Source organism: Pseudopipra pipra, chromosome 1, assembly GCF_036250125.1.
Source record: "Pseudopipra pipra isolate bDixPip1 chromosome 1, bDixPip1.hap1, whole genome shotgun sequence".
In the NCBI taxonomy this organism is placed as follows: domain Eukaryota; kingdom Metazoa; phylum Chordata; class Aves; order Passeriformes; family Pipridae; genus Pseudopipra; species Pseudopipra pipra.
This window is the reverse complement of record NC_087549.1, coordinates 51,341,197-51,354,750: the sequence shown is the minus strand read 5'-3', so window position 1 is coordinate 51,354,750 and position 13,554 is coordinate 51,341,197. Positions and strand designations below refer to the sequence as shown.

The window sequence follows — 13,554 nt, the reverse complement described above, 5'->3', positions numbered from 1 at the left end:
GTTCAGTAACTACAGCTTTCCAGAACTTTTTACTCGCGGGACTCGGGGTCGTCGCACCCCACGCATCTCTCGCAACGCGCAGCCGAGGCTACAAGTGCTTCGGGGCCGGTTTTGCGAGGACGGACACTTGCGGTGCGGGGCGCGGGGCACCCTGACCGTGTGGGCTGCGTGTATGGGAAGGGTGTGTGTGTGAGCGAGCCCCCGGTGGTGCGGGGCGGGGCGGGCTGGGGGCGGTGGGGGAGGATATAAGGCGGGCTGGCTCGGCGGGATGGGCAGGGTTCCTCCGGCGGCAGCGATGGGCAGCAGCAGCGGGCGGCGGCTGCTCCTGCTGCGGGCACTGCTGGTGGCGGCCTCGCTGCTGTGGGTGCCGGGGCAGGGCCAGCCCCGAGGTGAGCTCAGAGCGGGGCGGCGGCGGGGGTGCGCGGCTCTCGGGGTGCGGGGGTGTGCACCGCGCAGTGCAATGCAGTGCCTGCGGGGTTTGTCTGCAGCCGCCCGCCACGTCCCAGGGCAGAGTTTCGCCCCCGCAGGGCTGGGGGAGCCCCGACGGAGTGCCCTCCGCCCCCCGGGGCAGAGCCAGTGCGGGGGCCGTCTTGGGCTGCAAGGGGAGCCCCGCGGTGGGAGGTGGGCTGGGGGTCCGGCAGTGCCGCCCGCCTCGTTGCCGCACTCTTCCCGACGGCCTCCCCTATCTCCTTTATCCCTGTTCTCCCCCATCTCCACGTTTTGCAGCTGCCCTCCCCCACTTTCCTGGAGCCCTTTCTCCTCCCTCGGCGGCGGGGGCCACTCCGCCCGGCCGCCTCCAGGGCCGCCCACTCCCTTTGTGGGAGCCGGGAGACGCTGCGGAGCGGCAGAAACCCGGGGGAGGGGGCGACCCTCCTGGGGCATGGGGGAGGGCTGCGGCGGCCCGGGGGAGCCCCAAGCCAGCCTGTGTCCCGGCGGAAGACGGGGTCGGAGCCGGGCAGGGGCCGCAGTCCCGGGGGTCCCGAGCTGGGGAAGGAAGGGGAGCCGGCAGCCCCGAGAGATGCTGTCGCTGATGTAAACTAGATTAAGCTCTGTTATAAGGAGTGAGGCGGGATCTAAGCCACTTTCCGGGCATGAGACAGAGGTAGCATGAAGATGTAATGAAGATAATTTATGAAAGTTCTCTTTTTTTTTTTTCCGCCTTGCACGTGGGCTGGCCGGTGCGCTGCGGCCGGGACACGGGAACGCTCCGCGGCGAGCTCTTCCTCTGCGAATAACTTCATCACACGCACCTTCTTTGTTTGAAGGGCTGTAGTTTGGGTTTTCTTGATGAGACCGGAGTTACCGGCACATCGGCTCGCTCTGTTGCTGGGTTAACAGTAGTTGACTCTGCGCCGTGCTGGGTTGTGATGGGAAGCTCTGGTAGGCACCAGGCGCTCTCACCTTTGGCGTGAGACCCCTTTGGGGTCCACAGCAGAATTTCTGGCGATCCCATCTCCCTGCACACGAAGTCTCAGCCGCATTAGGTCTCTATTAGAAAAAAACAAAAAAACGTGAATGGAAAATGGTTGGAAGGCATATGTTGTGCAGATGGATGACTTGGCTTTCTTTATGGTGAAGTGTGGTGTTTGAAATATACATAGTGTGGAAGACTAGCATCTGGATGTTTACAGGCTGCAGTAAAAGAGAGTGTTTATTAATGTAATTATGTATGCAAAGCATCTAGGTAAGGAGGACAAAATCAAGCCCAAGTGAATTTTCGAATCCGTATGTTTCAGCTTGTAAATAAATGCACTTCACCTTGGTTATGAAAATTCAGTCTTAGAAACAAATGAAAATCCAGACAATGTGATACAAAATTTACTTTTCAAGTTTTTTGTAAGGTACCATCTTACACACACCAAATAACCTTAATTCAGTCTTAACTCCAATTTGAATATGGATGTTAGCATCCAGTTTAAAAAGGTAGGAATTTTCCTGAAGCTAGTCAAATACAGGTGACAAGAGTCCATACCTTTCTTTCATAGAACTTTGCAGTGATCTCATTGCAGTAATATGCAACAATCTTTGGCTTTTGCAAATAGCTGATATTCCAGCTTTTATATAGCAGCTCACATTGTTATAGACATCTGGATAAAATGCATATGTTTTATATCAGTCATCGAAGCTACCAATATATTTGATTGCTTCAGAGCCAAACCTCCTGGGGATATTTAGATGCATAATTATATTTTTCTAGTTGAAAGATCAGGTCAGGAGACCATTCTTTCTACAAGATTAAGTTGATAAAACTTTTTTTTTCTCAGCATGGGAGCACAGATCCTCCTGAGGAAGCTGTGAGTATCAACCCCCCTGGTGGAGAATTGCCTTACAAAAACCAGAATTCAAGATAACTGATCCTAAAACAATGTGAAGAATGCGATGCAGATTAGAATGGCCATGTTGCTTTTGTAGAAAGTAAATAACTGAAGCTCAAACTTTGTAAGCATTGTGATGATGTGAAAATACAGGTTGAAGTGAGGCTGGAAAGATTTCTCAAGCCGTTGTCAATAGCATTGGAGAACTTTGGGGAAAAAGTATCTTGACATGCCCATGGAGAGTGCTGTGCTAGAACTCAAAACGTTTATTGATTTTTCTGTTCAATTCTGCTGCTGTCCTGGCAACACATGAAGAAACTGGTGCATACCATGGCTGCAGGGGTCTGTCAGAAAGTTCTTGAAGTCCAGTCTAAGAAAGAGAAACACACAATATTAAATTCATTGCACTGAACAAATTTGAAAGTTAATGATTGGATCTTTCAGCCTAAAGATTAATATCTACATAACTATAAAACTTAGTTGGTATTTTAATTATAGGTGTTTTCTTAAAGTTTCTCCATCATGTTGAAAAGCTGGGTTTGTATTTTTAGGAGCAACTCTTCATGAAGTGTGTATCACTAGTGTTCAGATATGGTAGAGTTACTTTACAACCTCAGAAGCAAATAGCCATTTTAGAGGTTCATTGTAGCAGCTTTGCTCTGCTGGAATGCATTCTTTAATAGACTGGAGTTAAATGATACACTTCTACAAAGCAGAAAGGAAAATCAGTTAATGATTTTGAACACTATTGTCTATATTTCATAAATTTGATTCTGCCACTGTCAGGTGACTTCTATAATTAAAACAAAATCCTGCTACTGTAAATGTGTGGTAATGGTAACTTTTAAGGCTATACTTGTAGACTAAATATTTCCTCAGCTGCATCTCACCTCAAGTTTTTGGAAGCTGGCGCGTTGAAGTAACCTGCTCTATTGTTCCTGCCTGGGGTTTTGGATAAGTGCTGATGATCAGGGAATTGAATGGGCCCAGGAAGGTGCTCCACTGGGCAGAGCTGAACCACAGGTATTTTGCATGCCTGTCAGTTACTTGGGTTTCAGACCTGCCTTGCTTGGAGAATCTGGTTTAGTAAGTATTCTTAGGCTATGACTAATACACAAATTATGACATTATGGTCAGCAACCACGTTTTTTTGCTGAAACATAAGTTATATGGCTTGCTTATAAATCATATTGTTAAAACACTTTCTCAGGAAGTGGCAGATTTATATTAATTGCCTTAGTTTGAGGTGGTTTTAACCCACATCTCCAACTTCTGAATGGAGTTCTGTATTGTCAAGTTGCTGTAATAAGCTATGCAGGAGAGGAAGAGTGTATGAAATCTCTCCAGACTTCTGTTTGAAACTGAGCTACTGTACAGCTAAGAAGACAAGTTTAATGGGTGTGGAAGGAAAATGGGCAAGGAAAAAAAGCTGATGCTGTAGTTTTATCACGAGGGTGCTCAAAATGGAAAGAGAATACAATTGCAGACCTTCCTCTCTTTTATTCACTTGCTTCAAACAACAATCAGGTATCCAAATTCAGTAGCAAAACTCCTTTTTATTGTATCAGTGTCTGCTGGGTTTGTTGTTGTTGTTGGCTTGTTTTCTCAAGCCTGGCACCACTGATCTGGATGGCTGTGCATCCCACTTAGTGAAGAACTCTTTGGTGCCTTATTCAGGATGGTGAGTTTTATCTTAGAGGTAATGTGCTTTAATTGCAGGAGTGACATAATTTGACAGGAGTTTGGGTTTTTGTAGATCTGGCTGTTAGTCTACAAGCCTAGATAAGTGGATCTTACACTCTTAGTTGCCTCACTACAACCTCATCCATTCAAAGGTCTTTTGTGCACTGTTATAGTTTCATCTGACACTTTTAAAACTGAGAGCCAGACTTCCAGGATGCACTTGGATGCCCATAAGACTTTGAAGTAAGTTTCCTTAGACTTTCAAGATGAGCTGCATGTTGTACTCCCAAATGCTTTCTGTATAAGAGGAAGAAAATACCAGTACTTCACCATACTGCATCGTGGGTTCGTGTGTGCTAATGGCTTGAATAGACCTTGGTTCCATCAGTCTTAAATACCATTTTTTCCCCAGTATTTGCAACAAAGAGTTAAGTGATGTGAGAAATGGAAAAGTTTCTATACCCTGGAAAGTTTGTCTTTATTTTTAAATACTTCCCTTTAACTTTTCTTCTATGAAAGATGTGAATATCGTTTCCTGATAAGAGAACACTAAAAGAAACCTAAAGTCCCTTGAGACTTGTCGAAAACTTAAAGTGGTGCTGTTTAATACTTGCAGTGTGAGGTAGGAGACCAATGAACTAAAAATTTGATGGAAGTCTGAGGTGAAATGACTTAACATTGTGGTAAGGTGCAAGCCTTAATTTTTGGCAAAATTGGGCAGAATGGTATACTTGGCTTAAGGTCCTGCATTTTCCCTGGGTTGGAAATCTTGGTTACAGTGAACCTATATACCCACCCCTTATGTCTTCAGGGCCACAAAGTGCTTATTAACTGTCCACACTCTTATCTAACTTGTTAAAATATGTGAGAAGTCTCATGTCCATGCACAAAGGAACACAGGGGAACAAGGTGGGGCAACAGCAATAACAAACCCAGAGAAAGGAACCCCTGCCAGATTTGTCCCGTGACAACCATCAGAGCTTATGGGGTGGGGGTGGTGGCAGTCTGCAGGGATGGGACTCATGGGATGCAGGGAAAGAACATTTTGGGATTGCACAAGGCTTACTTTGGGATGGGTAAAGGAAGGGCCAAAGACGGGGAGGGTATCAAGGTGATTTAGGAAAGAAGTGTGAGGGGTGGTGAGGAGAGGTGAAAGATGCTAAAGGTGGCCAATTGTCTCTAAACAGATCGCAAGTCAGCCTACATGTCGCTCCATGCCCTGTGCTTCATCAGTATGTGTCCTGTAATGATGTATCACATCTGTCTTTTTATTAAGCTCTGTGTCTTTTGGGTGAGGGAAAAACAGTTGTGTTCTCTGCTGTGTGCATGAGATGTAAGTGCCAGCCATTGGGGAGAGCACCACAAGTTACAGGGGCCTGCGCATCCCGGGTGCCTGTGGCTGGAGAGTCCAGACTGTGTCCGTTTTGTGTTGGGTCTGTGTATCAGTGTGCAATTGCCAGCAAACATCAAGTTACACCAGCCAGCAGAGTGAGTGGCTAGGGATACATGCTCAGCTTTACTACTGACTGGACCTGGCAACATGGAGCTGCAGCAGCTCGCTCTCTGTTGGGCTACAGGACTTGGTACACCCCAGCAACACTCTGTAGAAGAGGAGGTGTAATTCTGGAGCTCTGGACTTTTTGTTTTCTGTTTGGTTGTTAAAGCCATAGTGTATTGGAATTTTTTAGAGTACCGTATAGAACAAAGTCAATTTTAGATGATCTGTTTATGATGTCACCACAAACAGAGGCCACATTGCATGTCCTCAGGAATGTTAACTTTGTGGGTACCATTGTGTTAAAATGATAAGGTTCCCTAAATTCATGATAAAAAATATATTTTTAAACTTTTATTAAATAGAAACGAGGCTTGATCCTATTAAAAGGAATTGGTAGTGTAAAAGGAGTACTGTAAAAAGTAATCTCATCTGGGGCAAATTTTGCTGATTGAGGCCTGACTTGAGGTTGGGAGAGAGAAAGAAAGAACTGTGAGAAACATCCTTTTTTTCTGGTGGTCTGTGAGGAACATCTTGGATATTCTTTGGGGAAAATGTTGTGCTTGGCATTGATTAGAGTCCTAAATTTAAAATTTGCTTTATTTTTTCCTTCACTTATTATGCGAGAAATCACTAAAAAGCCACAGACTATTTTCTTTTTTGTCAGAGTACAAAGGTATGTAACAGAAAAATCCCATGAAAGCATTCTAAGTAGACTGAAGATTTAGATAAAAAAATGTTTGTCTGTCGTAAATATTTTTCTCTATTCCCTGAGGGCTTAAAAAATGCATCTCTAGAAGTTCAGGGCTATCAGTGTGGGTTGATCATTGTTGGTATTTGCATCAGTCTCACAAAGGATCTCCTGGTGGGGTTTGCTGCCTTCACCTACTTTTTTTCTGTCCTGCGGACATCTCTTCCTGACCAAAATGAGGAATCGTGTGTTGGAAAAGTTTTGCAAGACGAAATTGGTTAGGTCAGCTTGCTGGAGTTTGGATTTGTTAGTTGGCATAAACCTTAGGAGCACATCAGCCAAATTTCCCGGGTATTTATGCTTTTAAGTACTTAAGTGGTATCTCAGAGGCTGTGTACAGGGCCTTTGGGCACTAGGATATGGGTACAACTCTGGCTTTTGAGATTTGAGGTGAGTGCTTCATTTGCTTGTGGATCAGAGCAAAAAAAGGTCAGGCATATCTGTGTTCACTTTTTTTTAGTTACTTCTGCTATTTAAGGATTTTAATGATTTCTCAATCATTCTGTCTTTTTAGAGGGGGGGGGAACTGCTTTTGCCCTGAAATGTAATTATTTTGTGCACATTTTTTGGTATTAAAAACTATATATACATATCAATTTTACAGGAAAAGTCAGACTTATTTTACAATAACAGTCTGAAAATTCAGAAGCACAGAAGTGTAAGACTGTAAAATACCATTCAGTATGGTAGTTGCAAATAAGTGTAGATGCAAATAATTTAGATTCTTTGGTTTTACCTGAAAACCTGGTTTATCTGGGGGGGGGGTTTCGTGTTTTGTGTCTTGGGGTTTGGGGTGGTTTTTTTTGTTTGTTTTGGGGTTTGTTTTAATATCCCTGGGAAATCTCTCTCCTGTAATGGCCGTGTGAGCTTTGAGAGTCATTGGAAGGGAGGCAGGATTCATGGCAGTCACTTTCATCCACTGCCCTTTCCACAAGTGGTTCAAGTTTGCAGGCTGTGTAAAGTGGCAACTAATGTGAGTTGATGGACTGATGTGGCTTGTCTTGTTCTCTCTGGGATTTTTACCAGGCAAGGCTATGAAGATCCCACTGCTGCTTTGTGTAGGCTGAGTAGATTTCAGCCTTTAGCAATCAATTCCTTCTGTTTTATCATCTTCGAATTGCTAGCTTTTGATTTTTTTTTTTAACTGTCATTTGATACAGTAACAACTCTGTCAGAGATATTCCCTAACCAATTCTTTTAGATTAAAGTTTCAGATTTAAAAGTTGTTTTGTAAGAATAATGCAATTCCTTTCTGTGAGCTCATTTATTGTTCTGTGAGATCCAGCCCCCCTCTTGATTCCCGCATGAGATTAAATGTTAAAAAGCTTCTTAAGAAATGGTCTTCTCGAAGTGGAAACTTGATTTTCCTCTTGGCTGTGCCTGTATTTTTGTTGCTGTTTTGCACCAAAACGACCTTGAAGATAGGCCCATGCCTGCTGCCTCTTTTATTCTATTTTTATAAGCTTTAATTTGCTGAAAATCCAAGGGGACAGTACAGAATCTATAGGTATAGGTAATTTGAAAGAACTAACTTCTATAGTCTTTATTTGATTATTGGATTATTACTTTTTCTTGTAGACCTCATGAAGCAAGAAGATTTTAATAGCAAAATCGTAGCTCTTTGCAAATCAGTGACACAAGTCTTGCTGACTGTAATAAACCCTGGAATTTAGCCATTGAGCGTAAACGCAAATTGGAGCTAGCACTGATGCTCATTTAGATTAGTATTGACAGTTTTTATTCAGTTTTTTGAAAGCACAGGTGGCATTTTGCCTTCTGTCACAAAACTCAAATATATGTGCAAAGAAATGTTTGTGTGGGAAGGAGAGGAAAAAAACCTGGTCGCAACAGACACATCCAGTGTTGCTTAATTGTGCTCAAGTACAGCCCTTCCATGGAGCACTGGAGCAGGGATCCAGCTTGTCCCTCACTGTTTATATGGATGCTGGCAGAGTGAGCTTTGCAGCCAGGGCACGAGGTGCTGGGTGGGCTGAGTGCCTGGGAGGATAGCAGGCTGGGGAGCCTGGCTGTACCTGGTGTTCCTCAGATGCTCCCTACCCAGACAGAGCTGCTGTCAGCTGGATGGAGTGGAGCCTGGCCAGTCTTCGCTGATTCCTCAGGGTTATTCCAGATCCATCTGAGAGTATCTAGACTGAGTGAATTGATGAGAGTCTAGCACAGGCAGTAGGCCTGTGCTTGAAAAAACAGTTAATCAAATTCCACCTTCCCTGTTTCTAACTGTTCCTTTACAGAAGTGAGAAATCCAGCTCCTCAAGGTGCTTCACTACTGATAAAACTCTGAACATAGTCCACTGGTTTTTCTTGTCTAGTTTTCATTCAAATGCACGAATAGCTAATGTGTGGGGTTTTTTATTCTGCATGGCACACCATATATTTTACCCTTCTTTACAGTGCTGCCTTCTTGTTGTATCTTGCACTGTTGTAAGAGGGGAGGGCAGAAAAGGCTTGTAACTGTGTGCTAATGCCTCTGATGATTAGGTTGTTTCTACTTTATTGGCTGAGAAGGGCTAGATAACAGAAGTTTGAAGTGAAGGTTCTTTGAATTGTCAAGATATGTGGAAACCCTGGTTTAAATTAGGGTTGTGAAATATATGCTGTTGAAATTTCTAGGATTCCTTTTACTTACTTTAGTTTATAGTCTCTAAAATGTGCGCTCAGTGACTTCTAGTAGACAACACCCTTTAAAATATGCTGAAGAGATAAAAATTTTGATGGGAAAATGAAGGATCAAATGAACTTCACTGACTTTGGGGGAATTGCTGTGAACTTACATCTATGGAGAGTTACTCATTCCTTCCTTTGTTGCTAACTAATGCGTTGGTTTGGTATGTCTTTTTTTACTTGCCCAAGTGGTTCAATTTGCTTTTTTGTGGTAATATATCTCATTACAGCATTAAGAGAAAATTTTTTTTCAAATAGAAAGCAAAGCTGCTATGTGTCTCCATGATTTTTTTTTTTTTTACTAGAACTGGATATGTTTTAGGTTTATTTTTGGATATTAGCTATAAATATCACTAAGACTTGATGAGAGTTTTAAAAACCATACATTTTTTGCTAATGCAGAAATGTGAGCTTGTTACTGAAATTGTTTTTAGACATTTAACATGAATTTTAAGCTAAAACTTACAGGAATAAACTGGGATAGAGCTGAAAAGGACTTATCTTCATTGAAGTAGTTTCACAGTGTCTGCCAGTGTCCTCCAGAGCCTTTACCATTGCTAAAGGCATGCAGCAAATGCAGAGTCCCTCTTTGGATGACCACTTGGGAGTGGTCACACTAGGGACAGCTTAGTTTTGTGCATATTTGATAATATTGTAATGGGGACATTTCTAATTGAAGAAATGATTCTGCAAAGTACAGGGCAGGTTTTCTGTGAGGTGGAGGAGGCTGCCCTTTGCAGGTGGTGAGAAAGAGATGTATGTGACTGGGCAAGGAGCATCAAAATGAATTGCATAAGGACAATAGATCTGTGTAGTCATGAGTTGTAGGATGTGACCTAAAGACAGCAATGAAGCAGTAGGTACAAATTATGACTGCTAGTGGACAGCTGTATCCAGTGTGTATCTTGGCATGGGTCAGAGATTGCCATGGTGATGTTCAGCTCTTTTTACTATGGATATTACTGGGCTACCATGGCAGCCCAAGTGTGGATGTCTCTGGTAGGCCGAAAATCTTACAGGAATGATAGGAAAAGAGGGTAAGAAGGGGCTTTTTGGTGGTACAGTGGCAGGGCAAAGTTCAGGATGTTTGCCCCAATGAGGAAAAACCCTTCTGGTATACCACAGAGCAGCAACTGAAGATACAATCTCTCTTTAAAATTTGAGCAGCCCTCCTTATCCTTTCTGTTCTTAAGGACAATGGGAAGTAAGTTGCCCTCTCTGCAGCTCTGCCTACATTTTTGCTACATTTCCCACAAAAATCAGCAAAAAAATGTTTGGAGTGTTTTAGGCAGGATCCAACTATGCCTTGCTATTTTTTAGTGTCACTGTACCATTGCTGAATTTTAAATTAAACTACTTGAACTCTGCCTGTTAGAATTTTCCTCAAAAATTGTGCTTTGGGCTGAAATGCATAATTCTTGTTTTCAGGCCAAAGGCAAAATACTTTCAGAACATTTGATTAAAATTCCATGTGGCTGGCTGAGTTCTTGTGCATTGATGGCAATACAGAAGAGAACGTTTAGAAGTATTCCCCTTCTGCATTTGTTTTTGTGTGCTAAAAATTACACTTTTTCAGGGATTTTTCATGTGTGACACACAAATGCCTTGGAATTTCAGGAAGGCATTTACTGTAAAATAGTAAGAATTTGCAAATGCTGAGCATTTGCATCATAGAAAATGTGCAACAGTTGACTTGGTATTAATGTTTTTAAATAGTTACAATTTGTGCCCTGCACATTTGTTAAACTGTGTGCCTGGAGAGCAGCAGATGTAAGTAAACAAGGCATGGTGATGTGCAATTTTACTTTGTTGCCTAGAGTAAAATGCCTAGAAAAAAAAAGTATTTTACTTCTTGCAAAGAGCAGAAAGCCACCTCTATAGTATGTTGAACAGTTGGTTACAATTGAAATAAAGAAATCCTAGAGGTTTTTCCCAATTAACCTTTTAAATCAGAGATTGCTAAATCTTGTCAGTAGAGATAAGGGAGTGACCAAGTTTTGCATGTCTTCAGGGTTACACAGTTGCAAATCCTTTCAGCTCCATTCAAGCTGGAGGAAATGTGTTCCCTTCTACCCGGGAAGATCTGGCAGTGATACAGGGCTGTATGTGCCCTGATAATGGCTTTGTGCCTGCTGGAATGAAAACATTTTTCTTCCGTGTCTGAAAACAGGAGAGCTGGTAGTACTGAGGTGCCAAAAGCTCTTTAACTTGAAATAGCTTTTGTTCAGTAATAGACAAATTCCACTTAATTTAAACAGACATTTAACTCCATCTAAAGCAGCTGCATTTTCTAATGTTAGGATAATGCATTCGTATTAAGAAAGTGAAATAAAAATAAACTTTTTCGAAATTAGGAAAGTGAAAGCTACTGAATAACACTTAAATGCACTAAGTAAAAATATATATTTCAAAATTCCTTTGTAGTACAGTTACTTTGTTCATGATCACAAGGTCATGCCAGCTGACTCAAGGGTATTTATAAGTGTTTTAACCTTCTTAATGTTTAACGGGAAAAGAAGTAGTAATATTTTGTTTGGTTGTGATACTGAGTCACAGTACCAAAGTGTCCGGGACCACTAAACCTTTAAAATTATTCTCAAGCTCAGATCTCTTAGATTTCACAAGTGATAAATAGAAATTTAGATTCAGAAGAGAGCTAACAGATACTTGGGTCATAACTTCTTGTCTGTTATAATAAATGATTAGGTGTGAACTCGAAACCTGCACATTTATGTATGCAAATTTAATTGGGATTAAGCCGAACAGGATTTTCATTTACAGGTAGGACTATTGCCTCAGCTAGAAAACTGGTGATAGGAAAGAAGTTGAGGGGGAGATATTATTTATTGAAGGAGTCATAGTAAAACGTGGTGGTGGGGGAAGTCTACTCTAGGTCCAACATCAATAAGAACAAAAATATTTGGTTTTGTTGATTTTGGGACATACCATAAGTGACTAGTGACTGAAGTCCTTAGGCTGACGTGCCAGTCACATTGCCAGTACTACTGTCATGTTGCTCCAAGCTAATATTGTGCCTTAAGCAGCACGTAAGCAAAACTGACAAGACACTGAAGTATTTAATAGCTGTGGCCTGTATTTGCTTCAGGTTTGAGTGAAGATCGTTCCTAAACGATGACTTAAGAAAAAGCCATTGTAATGCTAAAAGAACGAACGACCCCCAAACCAACAAGCACAATGATGTAGACTCCTCAACAAGTGGAAAAAGCTTTTGGGTGAACAAGAAAGAACTAATTTCATGGTCTGGCAGGTTTGTTGTTCCTTGGCAGCCTGCCCGTCTGTCAACTTCTGGCTCTTTTGCTTTGGCGTAAATGCTGTGGCAATTTCTGGGCAGATTCTTGAACAGGCCAGCAGCATTAAAAAAAAAAAATCAATACTTGCAAGACATGACTTGACAGAAGAAATATTGATTATACTTTGAAAATGAATGACAGAGTACTCACAAATTACCCATCTTGTCTATTAAGTTGTTCTGTCTGATGCTGAAAACTAGCATGAAAGCTAGTTTTCTTTCTTCTACTCCTTAGTTTGTTCTGATTGAAATAAGCAGCAAGTTACTGCTAATATTGAAGGTATTAAACATTTCTGTGGTAGAACTCATTTATGCTAGGAACTTAATGTTTTTTTGCCTTAGATCCCTAAAATTTATGAAAGTACCAAGGCATAATACTAGATACCACATTAAGGGCTGGTGTGTAAGCTATTAAACCTATTGTGTTTGCCAGTGTTTTCTATTCTCAGGCTGTCAAAGATGATATGCACTCCTTTAAGGAACAAGGTAACTCATTTGTAGGAATCTCTGGATGGGGCTGAAAAGCTCTAACTCCTTCAGTGTTAAGCATTTGCACCCTGACCCATGTCTTTGCATCCTTATCCTCTCTACTTGTAATTTAAGTACATGTGCTGTGACACAGTCTATGTGTGATCTACATCTGTGTTTTCAAGCTGAGCATGCGATGGACTGGAAGATGGGGCATTGTGAAGCTTGCACCAGCTGACTTGTTAACATTTAGCTTTATAGTCTAACAGATATTTTTAGTGTTAGTATTCGGCCTAAACTAGTATCTAACCCATCTGTGGTATTAAAAACCTCAGTACTTTGTGTAAGTAAACATTAGTTACTGAGTAACTGAGAGGACAAGTTTCAGTTTCTTCTGCAGATGTATTAGTTAGCTTTCCACGTTCTAAACGTTTAATCTGGAAGTCTGGGATTTATTTGTTACAGACAACTTTGTCACAAACTTTTCAGCGACTTTGATAATTCCCTTATTTTAATTCGTGTTCCTGATACTCCTGATCCCAATACTACATATTGGGAAATTTAGCATCTTGCAATAACGCTTAATTAGGACACAATGCTTTTCTTACTCTTTCTTTACCTTAGTTTTCCATTGCCTTATATTTATAGCACGCTTCACATGCTTTGAAATTTAAAAATTTATTAGGGTTCAGGTTTTCTGCCCTGTTTTGGAAACGAAAAAACACTTTTAGCCTTGTTCAAATTCTGTTACATCGGAGCCATCAACCTGGCCATGCGCTGGTGTTGGGAATTTTGAGGAAGACATGCAAGTTATGCCAGACACTTGCTCTTTAACCTTCACAAACTAAAT

General features: G+C 41.8%; 1 protein-coding gene across 1 annotated transcript in view; it reads left to right on the top strand.

The window, feature by feature from the left end:
* The first annotated feature begins 280 nt into the window (after positions 1 to 280).
* The window catches only part of LAMA1 (laminin subunit alpha 1), a 100,705-nt gene continuing 87,431 nt past the window's right edge, over positions 281 to 13,554 (top strand). The window contains exon 1 of the mRNA XM_064656504.1: positions 281 to 389. Within this exon, the coding sequence (XP_064512574.1) occupies positions 296 to 389 (94 nt within the window). The 5' untranslated portion in view covers positions 281 to 295. The remainder of the gene's footprint in view (positions 390 to 13,554) is intronic.